Source organism: Marmota flaviventris, chromosome 2 (assembly GCF_047511675.1).
Source record: "Marmota flaviventris isolate mMarFla1 chromosome 2, mMarFla1.hap1, whole genome shotgun sequence".
Classification (NCBI taxonomy): Eukaryota; Metazoa; Chordata; class Mammalia; order Rodentia; family Sciuridae; genus Marmota; species Marmota flaviventris.
The window spans coordinates 91,326,852-91,344,493 of record NC_092499.1 but is presented as its reverse complement, the minus strand read 5'-3'; the positions used below and the strand labels follow the sequence as shown (position 1 = coordinate 91,344,493).

Below are 17,642 nucleotides of genomic sequence, written 5' to 3'. Positions count from 1 at the left end.
TTCCCCCTATATATTTATATTGGTCTTGTATAGTTGCAAAGTCTCCCTCGCAGGCGCGGGCGGCGGCTCTGCCCCTCCTCCAATTGGGGCAATGTGCCTACCACGCCGGCAGGCCACTGGGCCTGCTCTGCCGGTCGGTAGCAGGTCCGCCTACCTTGCAGGCGCGGGCGGCGGCTCTGTCCCTCTGCGGGCTGCTAGGCTTGTTCTGTTGGTGGTCGCAGTTCTGCCTACTTTGCAGGCGCAGGCAGCGGCACTGCCCCTCTGCAGGCCTCTGGGGCTGTTCTGCCAGTGGGTCGCAGTTCTGCCTACCTTGCAGGCGCGGGGGGCGGGGCGGCTCTACCCTTCCTCAGGCCACTGGGCCTGTTCTGTCTGTCGGTTGCAGGTCTGGCCTGTTCTGATAGTGGTCACAGATCCGCCTACCAGGCAGGCGCAGGGGGTGGGGGGCGGCTCTGCCCCTCAGCAGGCCGCTGGGCCTGCTCTGTGGGTGGTCACAGTTCCCTCTACCTTGCTGGCGCAGGGGGAGGGGGCGGCTCTGCCTCTCAGCAGGCCGCTGCTCCTCTTCTGCCGGTGGGTCGCAGGCCCGCCTACCTTGCAGGAGTGATTGGAAGCTCTGTCCCGCCGCGGGCCACTGGGCCTTTTCTGTCGGTGGTCACAGTTCCGCCTACCTGCCAGGCGCGGGGGGTGGGGGGCGGCTCTGCCCCTCAGCAGGCCGCTGGGCCTGCTCTCTGTAAATACATCTTTATGGCTGGTATTGACCAAGTCACAAAGGGCCTTTTTACAACCATTCTAGGGAATCTCTATATTCTGTATTACAATTTCTGAGCAAAATAACTTCATAGGCCTGCTACTAAATATAGTTACACCAAAAATTAACAAAGTAATTTAAATGGTGACTGGATTTACTATATTAAGGAATTCTCCTTATTTCAATGTGATAATAGTTTTGTGGTTATATTTTTTTAAAAACAGGCCTTATCTTTCAGCGTTACATACTAAAATGTTTATAGTTAGACTGATGTGACATCTGGAATGTGCCTAAAAATAATAAAGGATGATGGAAGTGAATGGGAATGTAGATAAGTCAGGAGCGGCCAAGAGTTAATGGTATTATGACTGAATAACAAGCACATGGGGTTCATTACACAAGTGTGAAGTGTGTCTAACTCTGCATATATTCAAAATTTTTCATAAGAGTTTACAATTTTTAACAGTAAGGAGACATTCTACTTTTGATAATGGCAAATTAGATAATACAGACTACTAAAGACTTCTAGAAAAAGCTGTATAAAAAATAAAGACATCTGCTTAAAGGTGCAGAGGGGGATGACCAGTTAGTGAAAAATTTTCAGGCTGTATACTGGGGGAAAGATGGAAACCCAGAGAGATAAAGTCAACATTTGGGGATGCTTATCACACCCTTAGGGACATTTTCCAAATCTTGAGGGGAAGTGGTTTAGCCCATTTAGACAAACTGGCTGATTAGGATTAGAGTCCAGAGCCCACCCAAAGTGGATCCCCCACTTTGAAAGAAAAAACAAAGGATCATAACACACGAATAGGTTGAATTAGAAGTAAATATCCTTTTAAAGGACTGCTTCTAAGCTTTGAACATTTTCAGTCCTTAAACTAGACTGAGGTGATTCTCAACCACTAGTGTGCACAGAAACCTACTATAAATAAATATGTTTTCTATAATGGAAGACATCATTGTTTTAGACTTCTAAATTATTCTATTAACAATTTTGCAAATACTATCTAGCAAAGAAATTATATCAAACCAGACACATAAGTAGATCTGGCAGCATAAATGCAATCAGCAAAAATAATAGTCAAGTTGGGCATGCAGGCACAGTCTTATAAATTTTTTTTTAAAACTGCATAAAGTATAATATCCTCTTGTAATTTTAGTAAATGTAGATTTTTTTTTCATTTCAAGGGCTTATTGATTTTATCTATCTTTTCAAAAAATCGACTTAGGCTTTGTGGATTTGTCACTAGAAATGAGATGTCTCTGAAGAAAGGTCTGAGGAGTTCCCAGAGGGGAGGAGGATTTCAACCCAGGGTCAGTGGGGTTTTTGGCATACATGATGGAAAAGAATTACAACATGAGGCAAACAAAGGCATAGACAAAGGTCTTTTAGGAAGCAGATACACATTCAAGGAAGAATGTCGGCTATCAAGAGTGAGAAGTCCTTCCTTGGGTTGGGACCCAGTACTTATAAAAAGGCTATAAAACTGAGTATATTTCACTCTTTATCCTAAATCCCTATCTTAGATTCTCACTATTATGTTTATTTCCTATTTTTAGTTTTTGTTCATATTTTTATTTTCCTCCTATTACTTTAAGTTTAATTTACTGAGTGAATGTGTCCATTAAGTTATTTGGAATTGAATCCCGGGCTTCATGAATGCTAGGTAAACTTTCTATCACTGAGATACAGCCTAAGCCACTTTTTAAAAAAATTTTTTTAACTTTATTGAGACAGAGTCTTGCTAAACTGCCCTTGGCTGGCCTCAAACTTACCATCCTCCAAGTAGCTGAAATTACAGGCATGCACCATCACGTCTGACTAAATTCACTGAAATTTTAAGCTTTGTAAAATGAATGCTTAGCTTGTGGGTTTTTTTTTATCCTTTCCACTTTTCTGATGTTTCTTTACAGCTAGACATTTTTCTATAAGCATGTACTAGCTATACTGTACCTGTTTTAATACCTAGTAGTTTCATCATTATTCAGTTTAAAATTTATGTAATTTCCATTATGATTTCTTTTTTGACCCATGTGTTATTTAGAAATGTTTCTTAATTTTCAAGAATTTGGGAATTTTCTAGTTGTTATGGTTATATAGTTTAATAGTATTGAGTTCAGAGACTATGCTCCATATGATTTTATTTAAAAAATACATTCTGAGCCTGGCAAGATGATATATGCCTATAATCCCAACAACTTGAGAGATTGGGGCAGAAGAATCACAAGTTTGATGTCACCCTCAGCAATTAAGCAAGGCCCTAAGCAACCTAGCAAGACCCTGACTCAAAGTAAAAAATAAAAACAGTTGAGGATATAGCTCAGTGGTAGTGCACCCCTCCCTGAGTTCAGTCTTTAGTACCCCCCCCACACACACAAATTATCAATTTGATTTGTGGTCTAGTATATTGGTTAATTTTTAAAAGTTTTCCACCTGTGTGTAAAAATAGTGTGTAATATATAACTATATAGTTATTGGGCACAATGTTCATGTAGTTCAAATTTTTTATAATGCTATTGAATTTTTTTCTGCCTATTTTAACAAATACTAAGAAAGGCAAGTTAAAATTTTCTATTATGATTATGGGTGTTTTTATTCTTTTTAACTGTCAGTTTTTGTTTTATGTATTTTGAGACTTTATTATTATATGCATACAAAAGTAGAATTGTTAAATTTTCTTATGAATTGAGCACCCACACACACACTTTTTTTTCCCCCTTCATAGTGCAGGAGATCAAACCCAGGGCCTCATGCATGGTAGACAAGTACTCTATCATTGAACTACATACCCAGCCCCTGAACCCTTTTATCATTATTAAGGATTCTTCTTCCTCTTCTTCTTCCACTTCCTCCTCTTCTTCCTTCCCTTCCTCCTCTTCCTCCTCCTCTCCTTCCTTCTCTTCCTCCTCTTCCTCCTCCTCTCCTTCCTTCTTCTCCTCTTAAGGGTCTCACTAAGTTGCTTAGGGCCTCACTAAGCTGCTGAGGCTGGCCTTGAATTTGCAATCCTCCTGGGTCAGCCACCTGAGCTGCTGGAATTATAGGTTTGCACCACTGTGCCCAGTTGGCTCTTTAATTTAAAAAAAAAATCTCCTAACTTCTATCTGGGATCTCTTTCAGCCTCAAGAATAATCTTTAAGTGGGCTGGTGTTGTAGCTCAGTGGTAGAGCGCTTGCCTAGCACATGTAAGGCACTGGGTTTGATCCTCAGCACAACATAAAAATAAGTAAATAAAAGTATTGTGTCCATCTACAATCCAAAATACTTTTAAAAAATACAGTTATCTCATACTACACAAAAGTGTCAAAAACATTTCACTGGAGAAAAGATAGCCTCTTCAACAAATGGTGCTAAGAAAATTGGAAATCACATGTAACAAAATGAAATTAAACCCCTCTCTCTCACCCTGCATGAAACTCAACTCAAGTGGATCAAACACTTAGGCACTAGAACAGAGACCCTGTGCCTAACAGGAGAAAAAGGCCCAAATCTTCACCAGTGATACTGCAAATTGGGCCTAGGATCTGACTTCCTTAACAAGACTCATAAAGCGTAAGAAATAAAATCAAGAATCAATAAATAGGATGGATTCAAACTAAAAGCTTCTTCACAGCAAAGGAAACAATCAAGAACATGAAGAGAGAGTCCACAGATCGGGAGAAAATTCTTGCTACCTATACCTCAGATAGAGCATTAATCTCCAGGATATATAAAAAACTCAAAAAACACCAAAAAAACAAATAACCCAATCAATAAGTGGACAAAGGAACTGAACAGACACCTCACAAAAGAAGAAACATGAATGGTCAACAAATATATGAAAAAATGTTCAACATCTCTAGTAATTAGAGAAATGCAAATAAAAACTATTCTAAAATCTCATCTCACACCAGTCAGAGTGGCAGTTATCAAGAATACAGACAACAATAAGTGTTGGTGAGGATGTGGGGGGAAAGGCACACTCATACATTGCTGGTGGGACTGCAAATTTGTTCAACCAAAAAAATATGGAAAACAGTATAAGGATTCCTTAGCAAACTTGGAATGGAACCACCATTTGGCCCAGCTATCCCACTCCTCGGTCTATACCCAAAGGACTTACAGCATACTATAGTAATGCAACCACATCAATGTTTACAGCAACTCAATTCACAGTAGCTAAGCTATGGAACCAACCTAGATGCCCTTTGATAGATGACTAGATAAAGAAACTGTGGTATATATACACAATGGAATATTACTCAGCATTAAAAGAGAATTAAAATTATGGCATTTTCAGGTAAATGGATGGAGTTGGAGAATATCATTCTAAGTGAAGTAAGCCAATCCCCAAAAAACCAAAGGCCAAATGTTCTGATAAGTGGATGCTGATCCATAATGGGGGGGCATGGGAAAAATGAAAGAACTTTGGGCGAAGGGAAGGGAGATATGGGGAGGGGGTATGGGGTCAGGAAAGATGGTGGAATGAGATGGACATTATTACCCTAGGCACATGTATGATTGCACATATGGTGCGACGCTACATTTTGTACTACCAGAGAAATGAAAAGCTGTGTTGCAATTGTGTACAATGAATCAAAATACATTCTGCTGTCATAATACGTAATTAAAATAAATTAAAAAAAAGAATATAAGCAACAATATGTTGGTGAGAATGGGTGGGGGAAAGGTACACTTGTACATTGCTAGTGATACTGCAAATTGGTGCAACCAATCTGTAAAGCAGTATGGAGATTCTTCAGAAAACTTGGAATAAAACCACCATTTTGACCCAGCTATCCTACTCCTTGGTTTATAACTAAAGGACTTAAAATCAGCATACTACAGCTACATCAATGATTATAGCAGCTCAATTCACAATAGCTAAACTATGGAACCAACCTAGGTGTCCTTCAGTAGATGAATGGACAAAGAAAATGTGGTATATATACACAATGGAATATTGCTTAAAGAAGAATGAAATGATGGGGGCATTTGCCAGTAAATGCATGGAGCTGGAGAATAACAAACTAAGTGAAATGAACTAATCCCAAAAAACCAAAGGCTGAATGTTTTCTCTGATAGGTGATAAGGCAGGGGCTCTAGGAAAGAATGGAGTTAATCTGGATTAAGTAGAGGGGAGTGAAGAGGTATGGGGGTAAGAAGGATAGTAATATGAATCTGACATTATTACCCTATGAACATGACCAGTGTGATTCTACATCATGTACAACCCAAAGAATGAGAAATTACACTTCATAAATGTATGATGTTTCAAAGTGTATTCTATTGTCACGTATAACTAATTAGAACAAATAAAAATAATGTAATCACAGCATAGATATTCAATAACTATTACCTGAAAATTTTTTTTAATTAAAAAAAGTTAATTTTCCTGATTCCATTGGTTGTATTGTAATTATATAGGAGACTATGGTTTGTATGAAAAATGCCCTAAAATATTTAGGGGAAATACAGAATCAGGTTGGAAATTTATTCTCAAATGTCTCAGGATAAAAGTTCTTTTTGTACTTGTAACTTTCTTATAAGTTTGATTTGTTTCAAAATTTTAAAAAAATTAAAACTCTTAGAAAACTAAAAAGAAAAGAGAATTTTCTTAATCTGTTATGGCAGTGCTACTCTACAGACTGGTGCTAGTCCTCAAGTTGTCGCTGGTATACAATGAGATAAGTACAGTAATGGAGAATGTAAGAAACTTTTACAATAAAAAAGAATAATTTTTAAAAAGCAATTTCATATCTGTTGAATCTAATAAAGATAAATCAAAGCCTATAACCAAGATATCTTCTTTAAATTTTTCTAATAATTCACCTTTATTTTATAAAGTGCTGATATAACAAGGATTGGTTTATTTTTTTTAAACTGATCTATTCTGTGGGGGGTGGGGTGCAGCTCAGTGGAAGAGCACTTGCCTCTGATGCACAAGGCCCTGGGTTTGATTTCCAGCCCTGCAAAAAAATATTAATATTAAAATTTTTTAAAGTAATAAAAAACTGGTCCTTTATCACTTTTAAAGAAAGTGATAAAAATATCTATTTAAAATGACCACTATTTTCTTGCCTAGCATGCAAGAAACCCTGGGTATAATCCTCAGCACTGCAAAACACAAATAAAAAACAACTGTTATTGCAAATTTTATAGTTAATGGTTAGATGGCAAAATTTTCCCCTGAGGACAAAACTAGATATTATTATAACTTTTATTTAATAGTGAACTAGTCCTAGTCAGTGCAGAAAAGAAGAAAAAAAAAAAAAACAGAAGAATTAAGGGGGACTTTGTGTTTTTGTTTTTTTCTGATTGTATACACAGAAAATACAAAATCATTTTTTTTCAAAGCCCCAACTACCTACCACAAACATTCCTGGCTTTATACCCTTCCCTTTATATTAAAAGAAACATCAAAGCAAAAATATATTATTTTAGTCTCACTTAGCCATCATTTTAGATACTATTCCCCACTAGCCTTTATATGACTTTGGACAGGGCCCAGTACATTTCAGATTTCAATTTTCTCTTTTATCTAATAATTTTTTAAAGTTTTTCTTTTAATATTTGTAGTTGTAGATGGACACAATACCTTTATTTTTTATTTATTTATTTTTATGTGGTGCTAAGGATCGAGTCCAGTGTCTTATACATGCCAGGCGAGCACTCTATCACTGAGCCCCAGCCCTAGCCCCTAATAATTTTTTTTAATTGAGACAGGTTCTTACTAAGTTGCCTAGGCTGGCCTTGAACTTGTGTGTGGGGGGGGAGGGGGTGCTGGGGATTTAACCCAGGGCCTTGTGCATGAGAGACAAGCACTCTACCAACTGAGCTATATCCCCAGTCCTGGCCTTGTATTTTTGATCCTCCTTCCTCAGTCTCCTGAGTCTCTAAGATTGAAGGCATGCACCACTGCCCAGCCTAATAAGTTTTAATTAAAAAGTAACAGGCTACCCTTTCCTTTTTTTGGATCTGGGCAACTATTAAGTTCCACCTTACAATTCTGTAGTGGAACAACAATTTAAAGACATTATATATTCTTACTTCCCATAGCACTCTGAATAATATAGGCATCTAGTAGGTACTCAGTGAATTCCTGAAGAATGGTTTCAAATCACCACTTTTCTACTTTGGAGTCATATTCACAGAATGCTGAGTTTGAGAGATATATAATATTCTTTATTCATTAAAAAAAGAAGGCCTTTAAAGTTCATTGTGACTACTCATTTGGAAGCCCCAGCTTCCAAGGCTGGTTCTGTGTTATTTTTGAGCTCATGATTCCTTCACTAAGTAGCAGAAAGAGCCCGGCATAGTGGCACATGCCTGTTATCCCAGCAACTCAGGAGCCTGAGGCAGGAGGATCACAAGTTCAAGGATAGCCTCAGCAAATTCAGTGAGGTCCCAAGCAACTTTGTAAGATGCTTTCTCAAAATAAAAAATAAAAAGGGCTAAGGATGTAGTTCAATGGTAAAGTACCTTGGGTCCAAATTCCAGGCCCCTTCCCCTACCACCCCAAAAATAAGCAGAAATGTTCATCTATATTTGTAATGGTTTGACAAAGTCCTGATGACTTTAAGAGACCTGTAACTTAAAAGACTTAAGATTCTTTGCTGCTGGAGAACTTAATTTCTACCAAAAATCCTTCCCTCCCCAAGGGTTCACTTCATGAAGTATTCTCAAAAGAGCCCTGTGCTGTGCATCAGGAGCCCTGAGATTTTAGTCTAGATCCTGTCATTGACTTTGGATATATGACTCAAGCTCTATGACTATATGAGTTCATATGTTCTTTGTGCTGTAGGAACTATGCCAATCAAAGAATCTATGATCCTAGATCTCCTGCTAGGTTCTCAATATACAGTCCCATTCCTATATTCCAGTCCTAGGCAAGGTTCCCAGTTCCAATCTAGCCCCAACTTGCAGTGTAACTTTAGGAATGTCTCTTAACTTTTTACATAGTTGTCTTTTGTACAAGGACATTTGTACTTTATCTGAGGTCTCCTCTGGTTCCTCCCTCCCACTAGAAAATAAAAGGATATTTTGAGATAAGACATTGTGACATTACTGTATCAGCTCATGATTTGCCTTGAGAAGTACTGCTTTACATAAAAACTTGTGTAAAATTTTACACAGAAGTTTTTCACAGTGGAAACTAAAAGTGGCTCTTAGCAAAGTAAATGTTTTTGTTGTTTCCAGCTGCATTTATGATGGGACATTCAAGAAAAGACAGACACAGAATCAGTGACTGGCATGCCTACTTGGTCACCTATTGGCTATGCCTGATCAGAAGAGATGGCCATTGATCTTTCATGTTCCTTTCCTTATCAGGAAAATTAGCATACTATTATGAGAACAGAAACTTAACATTTATATGTTTATTCTTATACACATCCTAAAGGTAACAATTTCCTCCACTAAAGAACCTAAATGTTTCTACTTATTAGCAGGACCTGGCCTAAGGAAATAAGACATATGGTACTAAACATCAGGGCTTGATAAGGAAGCACACCAGACCCTGATACATGTCCAACATCTACCCATCTTTCCCATCCTCCCAAGAATCTTCACCAATGGAAGAGAAAGTACTCTGGAAAGGAGACTGGCTGGTCCAGGAACTAGTCAAGATTCTATCATATCTGGTACCTGTAGACCCAACCAGAGCCCTTTCTCCTCATTCACCATGCTTTAGCCACTTGGTCCTCCTTGAAAACATCAAGTGGCCTCATAGGACTGTAGGTCATAATGCTCTCCCTAACAGAAACACTCCTCACCTTATGACATGGTTCTTCATGGGACTAGCTCCTATGTTCCCTTCAGGTCTCAGCTGCAGTGTTATCTCCTCAGAGAAGTTTTTATAGACCACTCATATAGGTGGGTCATCTATACCTCCCCAAGGTTTTTTTCATCACTACATCTTCTTATATTTTCTGACTCCCTTCTACTAAATTTTAAGCTTACCTGTGAGGGCAGAACCATGCATGTCTCTTCTTTTTTTCGACATTTTATTGTATATTTTTTTTTTTGCTCCCTCCATCCGCTGCAGTCAGGACCATGTCTTTTCTATTTATCATTATATATCCAGTGTCTAGTACAGCAACTAACATAAAGTAAATTTTTTTAAATATTTTTTTTAGTTGTTGATAGATCTTTATTTTATTTATTCTTTATTTGTATGTAGTGCTGAGAATCGAATTCAGTGCCTCACACATGTCAGGCAAGTGCTCTACCACTAAGCCACAATCCCAGCCCCAAGTAAATGTTTTTAATATGTATTTTTTTAGTTGTAGGTGGACACAATACCTTTATTTTATTTTTATGTGGTGCTGAGGATTGAGCCCAGTGCTTCATGTGTGCCAGGCAAGCGTTCTACCACTGAGCCACAGCCCCAGCCCCTAAAGTAAATTTTTATTATACATATATTGAATGAATTAGTGAACACTTGAACAGCCTCCTAAGACTTCAGTTTAATCTCAGATTTCCGGGATCACAAAAGCTTACCTTCCACATAGGGGCCCATCTCTGGATGCTCCCTGACCCGCAGGGTATAGGACTTCTTTTGATTAGATTGCTTCAATAGATCCCGTACCCGTTCATTATAGATTTCCAGGAAACTAAAGGAGAGAAAGGCAACACAATTAGACTTTGAAAAAAAAGAAGGAAAAATACTAATCCAAGAATCTGAAGGTTCCAGGTTCCTTTTCCAGCTTCTATCTCTGACAATCTAAGTCTTTGACCAAGCCAGGACTCCCCTTATGTGTCTTTCTACTTGTTTACAAAAGAGTTTTAAGCAATGGCTTTCATCACTTCATGGTTTCAGGTTTATAATACAGTGCTTATTTGAGATTAGCCCTTGAGGGACTATTTCAACATGATTTTTGGCCATAATATGTGGCCACCAGCTGTGCCCTGATCAGGCCTCCATGGCACATAGTCTATAGAGTATGTTTCTTGAGTGATTTTCAAACAGGACCCTCTATTGTTCTGTGAAGGCATCTCAGGGGCCATTGCTCAGCAGTGAGGAAACTAATTAATAAGGGTTCTAGTCTCTATCCCTGCTTTAAATAGGGCATTTCTCATCTGTTTTATACACTGGAATTGTATGTAAGTTATGCTCTATCTTATCCACTGACATTTTATTCCTTCTTTAAAAAAGCAGTTATGATTCTTAATTAAAATCAGTTACTGCTGGTTACAGTGGCACATGTCTATAATCACAGCGACCTGGGGGGCTGCAACAGGAGGATCAAAAATTTCAGGCCAGTCTAGGCAACTCAGTGACATCCTGAATCAAAATAAAAAATAAAAAGGGCTGGGGATGTAGCTCAATGGTAAAGTGCTGCTGGGTTCAATCTCCAGCACCAAAGGAAAACTAAAAAGAAAAAAAAAACAGTAAAGATTTTTTGAAACAAGAAAGTAGTCTTCTCACAGAAATATCTTACTCATCAGAACACATATGTTTGCCTGTGAAGTTAGAAGTCAGAAAAAGAGGCTCCAGTTCAAAGCTAAACTATATTCACACTTGTCCCATACATTTTTTTCTCCTTAACATTCTCTTATCTAAACACAGTAATCCTAGTTGTGTGTGTGTCTCTCTCTCTCTCTCTCATTCATTCATTCATACACACACACACACACACACACACATACACACACACATATATGTTGTACATGGACATAATATCTTTATTTTATTTTATAAATATTTTTTTATGGTGGGACTGCAAATTGGTGTGGCCAATTTGGAAAGCAGTATGGAGATTCCTTGGAAAGCTGGGAATGGAACCACCATTTGACCCAGCTATCCCCCTTCTTAGACTATTCCCTAAAGACCTTAAAAGAGCGTACTATAGGGATACTGCTACATCAATGTTCATAGCAGCACAATTCACAATAGCAAGACTGTGGAACCAACCTAGATGCCCTTCAATAGATGAATGGATAAAAAAAAATGTGGCATTTATACACAATGGCGTACTACTCAGCACTAAAAAATGACAAAATCATGGCATTTGCAGGGAAATGGATGGCACTAGAGCAGATTATGCTAAGTGAAGCTAGCCAATCCCTAGAAAACAAATGCCAAATGTCATCTTTGATATAAGGAGAGCAACTAAGAACAGAGCAGGGAGGAAGAGCATGAGAAGAAGATTAACATTAAACAGGGACGAGAGGTGGGAGGGAAAGGGAGAGAGAAGGGAAATAGCATGAAAATGGAAGGAGACCCTCATCGTTATAGAAAATTACATATAAGAGGAGGTGAAGGGAAAGGGGGAAAAAAACAAGGGAGAGAAATGAAGTACAGTAGATGGGGTAGAGAGAGAAGATGGGAGGGGAGGGGAGGGGGGATAGTAGAGGATAGGAAAGACAGCAGAATACAACAGACACTAGTATGGCAATATGTAAAAACGTGGATGTATAACCGATGTGATTCTGCAATCTGTATACGGGGGAAAAATGGGAGTTCATAACCCACTTGAATAAAATGTATGAAATATGATATGTCAAGAGCTATGTAATGTTTTGAACAACTAATAAAAAATATTTTTTTTTTAGTTGTAGTTGACACAATACTTTTATTTTATTTTTATGTGGTGCTGAGGATGGAACCCAGGGCCTCGCACGTGCTAGGCAAGCGCTCTACCGCCGAGCCACAAATCCAGCCCCTTATTTGTTTATTTTTATGTGGTGCTTGGGATTGAACCCAGTGCCTCACGCTTGCTAGGCAAGTGCTCTACCACTGAATTACAACCCTGCCCTCCCCCTTGGCATAGCTGTTCCCAGATGTTATAGACAATAAAATATGTGTATGTGTGTGTGTATGTATATATACATATATTCCCACTTAAAGATTTGTATATTTTTATTTTATACACTCAAAATTTTAAGAAATAACATTCACAATCACTTAATTTTTAAGAACGAATATTTGTTCTTTTGGGGGTGATGGAAATGTTCTAGAATCAGTGGTAATGCTTGTATGTCTTGGAAATATTATAAAAATCAAACTATATACTTCAAAATTTGTACTACAGGCATTTTATGGTAGGTGAATTACATCTTAATATTTTTAGAAAGGACATTGAACATGGAAGAAAGAAATGAAGGAATGAAACAAACTATGTTTAAATGAAACTTAAATAGAAATTGGTAACCTTATGTCAACATTTCACTTCATATTAGTTAAAATTTTATCTTAGAAAAGATGGTCTTAGTCTGGGAACTAGAGTTTGAGAACCATTTCCCTATATAACCACCCAGTAAAGGATTGGAAAAAGAAATCCAAAAATCTAGTATTAAGCTTTGGAACACAAAGGAAAGGGGAACGAGTTAGCCAGGGTAAGGTGGGCCACATAAGGAGACATCTGTTTATTAAGTCCAAGGATAAGGAATTAAGCTTTCTGTAACCTGAGAACCTAATTGTTTCTCATCTCCCTGTTCTATAAGATGTGTCTTCTGTGGCTTCTCTGCATCCCTCTGGTAACTCTGGAAGCAAGGAGAGGACAGATGAACATGCCAAAATTTGAAATGGCAGGAACATTTCAGGTCCTGGTACCTGACAAGTTCTTACCTTATTTTTATCCTACAGGAGGAAGGCAATGAGGCAGAGTCTTCTTCCTTGGTGAAGAGACCCTGCACAAACCACAGGGTTGGGATTTCACTGAAAGGATTAGGCAAAAGAAACCTACTTTGAAAGGATCCAGTTAAAAGAGTCTGTACCTCACATATCCGTGGTGTAAGCCCAACAGAGGCCTAAAGAACAGAAGAAAGGGAAGAATTATTGGTTATTCTAGGCAATGATCTCTATGACTCAACACCCCAGAAACCAACTCAGCATGGAGGATGGGTACATGGGATCTTTGTGTTAGCCTTTTCACTTTAGGCAGTTTCACTAGAAGTACATAGAAGACTTACGTATCCCTGCCATCAAGAGACCCTCATGGGAGGAATGCACTGAGGGAGTCAGATTACTACCATAAGAAAGAAGAAAAGGAGAAGCTGGCAAACTTAGATATGTGTTTCATGCAAGAAAGATTACATCTTTCTTGCATAAACTCATTTTACTAATGTGGTCCTTCCTAGATCCCCCTACCTCCTATCCCTACATACAGGAAGACTAGAGAACCGGGGTGTCCAGAACATACATCTAAATCTAGAGAGAAGCATAATCTTTCTCCATCTTATATTCAGGTTAAGGGCTTTATAACCCTTGGTTTAGTGGGAAATTTCTTCTTTTAATTTCAAATATATGAAAACACACTAGACACAGACAAAAGAAGTGATGAATCAGGCCTAAAGCAGCAGGATAATCTTTCAGGAGGAATAATGTCTCAGATAATGTCCCTGGATGATCTTATCTGTCATCCTTTCCACCAGTTCATCTCCCTGGGATACTTCTAAAACAGAGGTATTCTTAGGGAATGCTGCCTTTCTGAATTACTGTAGATAAAGCAAAGTGCTCATTAAAACCTACATATTTTTTAAAGCCCCCAGTTTAGAAGCTAGTTTTCCTGCTTCCTTCTAATACACAGATATAACACTGGTAACCTTTTAGAGTGGCCATAGTAATCTCATCTCTGCACAGTTCTAGCCAGCACTGAAGATTCAGTTTAGGTCTTACTGACACAGAGTGATATAAGGCTTCAAGTGATGAACTTGGAAATAATATGACAAATTCAGTAGAACTGACAAGGACATCTTTGTCAAAGGGAGTTGTAAAATCCTAAGGTTCTTCAGGATTGAATAAGCAGGCTAATCAAAGTTTACCTTTCAATTAAAGTGATGAAAAATCCATTCTTAGTATAGAAGAGGGTTCATTAAATTTTGTTAAAGCTGACTGGCAATGAAAATCACATTCTATCTCACAGTGGCAAGGAGAACACAAGATTCAGGCTTGTTGTGACATTAGAAACATCATTGTAGTAATAATACTTACTGGGGTCCCCAGCATGGTATAAGTCTTCCCAGAGCCTGTCTGCCCATAAGCAAAAAGGCATATGTTGTAGCCTCTGGCAGCTCCAGAGAGTACTTCAGTCCCCAAGTCTTGAAACACCTGTGACAACAAAAGCAGACCATGTCACTGATCCTTCTACCCATAGCAGATTTAAAATTATTTTTAATCTAAAAATTTATAAAATATTTCAAACACACATGACTATAAATTCCTACCATTTCACAAGAATAAATTCAGCTTCAGAATAAAGATGGCTAAGGAAAATGCAGTCGATCATTTAAATATTTTTATTTATTTATTTATTTTGTACTAGGGATTTAACCCAGGGGTGCTTTATCACTGAGCAATTCCCAGCACTTTTTTTTTCCTTAGTTGTTGATAGATCTTTATTTTATTTATTGATATGTGGTGCTGAGAATTGAACCCAGTTCCTCACACATGCCAGGCAAGTGTGCTACCACTGAGCCATAGTCCCAGCCCACCCAGCCCTTTTTTAATTTAAAAAAAATTTTTTTTTAGTTGTAGATGGACACAATACCTTTATTTCATTTATTTTTATATGATGCTGAGGATTGAACTCAGTGCCTCACATGTGCTAGGCAAGCTCTCTACCACTGAGCTACAACACCAACCACCATTTTTTATTTTTAATTTTGAGACAGGATTTCTCTAAGGTGCTTAGGCCCTTGCTTAATTGCTGAGGCTGCCCTTGAACTTATGATCCTCCTGTCTCAGCCTCCCAAGTTGCTGAGATTACGGGTATATGACACCACGCCAGGCCATGATCCCTAGTCTTAAGGCAAAGAGTCTAGAAAAAGAGTAAAGACATGCTGGCAAAATAATTTTTTTTTCCTCTCATGACAAGAAAATGTTCACTATGGTTAAGTGGAAAAACCTACAGTGAAATATTACCCAGTAACATGTAAGTGCCAGATCTAAAGACACCACGCTAAGGATCAGGTAAGCTCAGAAATTAGGATTTTCCTCATGAGTCTACTATATATACATTTTCTCCTCAAACTGCCCCTGATAGCTAGGTGGTTCTGTTGGTCATTTAGCTCAATAAACTTTATACTCAATAAACTTTGTGTAATGCCTGAAAGTTCTACTGGTCTTGAATAGGCAGAACTGGTCTCAGGAAAAAACAGCCAGGTTTATGAGGAAGGCACAGCTTCCCAGTTCAACCTTTCCATAACAGTATGCACATGGATGTCTTCATACCCTCCTGGTATGGTAGACATTCATATTTTGACTATTTGAGGGAAGTCTTTGATTGTGTAAGTCTTAGTGGCAAGGAGGGCCCAATCCTCTACTACAGAAGCCAAGCAAGCCAGATACTGCTCTTCACTTTCTGGCAGCTACAGCACTGGCACATTAACTACGCTAATGTTCCCACTTGAGTTTTGAAAGAAAGTTGCAAAAACAAAGCAATGACTGATAAATCTCCAAGAGTTCAACAGTATTGCATGCTGCTGAGCATACAGTGGCAGAAGTACCAAGTATAGTGCTATGGTTTTGCCTAGATTCCCTGCTACCTGGGGTCCCATGCTTTCCTGACCATTTTTCAACTTTCCTTTCAATTCTGTGAATTATCTGATATAGCTCCAAATCGTAGTATGGTTCTCACTTCAAAGCCATGTGTTCTTTTGGCAAGTTACTTAAATACTGTAGGCCTCAGTTTCTCTAGCTATAAAATAGATTTTCTGTACCTCTATTACAAAAATTGTTATGGTGATTAAGTAAGTTCATATATGAAAGTAGGGATAACAGGTACAAAGACAGGAGTTTCTAAGTCAAAATTATGCTACTTATTCTGTTTTAACAGCTGGAGCTATGCTTCTTGGCCAGTGAACTATTTGTTTTGTTTGTTTTTTTAATGCTTCCAATATCAGGCATAAAGCCAAAAGAACCCAGGGTGCAGTGAAAGATTTATGCCTAAAGATTTTTTAAAGCTCCCAGTTTAGAAGCTAGTTTTCCTGCTTCCTTCTAATACACAGATATAACACTGGTAACCTTTTTGGTGCCTTGTATAAATTCTACTTCTTTTCCTGGTATATCTAGCAGTCTCTCCACTCACTAACTCTATGTTAGCAAAGCTGAAAACTGGGCAAGGTCATTTACCTCCTGAAATCTGGCTGGGTGAAATTCCCACAATTTGAAGAAGGAGGGGTATATTTCTCTGCAATAGTCTATTTGAGTTGGCTGCCATTCATTTATTTGGTTGGAAAATCTTTCATAAAACTCCTCTTTTCTTTTCTAGTGCCCCGTCAGGAGGTGGGAACAGAGATGCAGACAGAGCAAGGGCACATCTAGATCTCAGTGTTATTTCTTCCCATAGCTCATGCACAGCTGAGCAGATTAAGGATTATGAAAAATCAATAGAATGTTACTTTGTCCATGTCATTATCCAAATTCAAATAATTGCCTGCAAGTTTTATGTAAATATCTTTGAAGATACAATTTTCCCTCAATGGTAAAGATGATAATAGGTAAAGCCACTAGGCTCCAAACCTGGGATTCATGGAAACTATCAAGATACACCTACTATTTTTTAAGAACTGTGGGGAAGAGCTCATTAAACATTCCTGGAAAATTCACAGCCTTAGAAGAGTACCACAGGCCAGATAACACCATGTTCCACTCTCACCATGATAATAAAGTGAATCAAATGGAAACATTTACTGAATACCAACTACAATTTGAAGGCTAAAAAAGTCACTAAACAGGAATCTGAAGATGCAGAGTTACATTCTAGAGAAATGGGTGGTCTTGATTCTTTTCTGGGGCATAAGTAGGAAGAAGCATTAGACAGAATGCATGTAATAAAACACTTCCAGTTTTTTAAAGTGTTAGCTAAATAAGTGACAGCCCACTAGATACTGCTATATGGGGACTCCTACAACCTAAAGCCCAAAACAAAAACCTAGCAATACCAAATATTCTAAATTCAACTGAATCTAGGA

At 38.3% G+C, this 17,642-nt stretch overlaps 1 protein-coding gene across 4 annotated transcripts in view; it reads right to left on the bottom strand.

Moving 5' to 3' along the window:
• The window catches only part of Stard9 (StAR related lipid transfer domain containing 9), a 141,336-nt gene that overhangs the window by 64,565 nt on the left and 59,129 nt on the right, over positions 1-17,642 (bottom strand). For all 4 annotated transcript variants that reach the window (XM_071608148.1, XM_071608150.1, XM_071608152.1 and 1 more), the window contains exons 4-7: positions 14,662-14,778; positions 13,446-13,478; positions 13,297-13,358; positions 10,227-10,339 (exon numbers count right to left, since the gene is read on the bottom strand). In XM_071608148.1, coding sequence (XP_071464249.1) covers positions 10,227-10,339; positions 13,297-13,358; positions 13,446-13,478; positions 14,662-14,778 — 325 coding nt within the window. The remainder of the gene's footprint in view (positions 1-10,226; positions 10,340-13,296; positions 13,359-13,445; positions 13,479-14,661; positions 14,779-17,642) is intronic.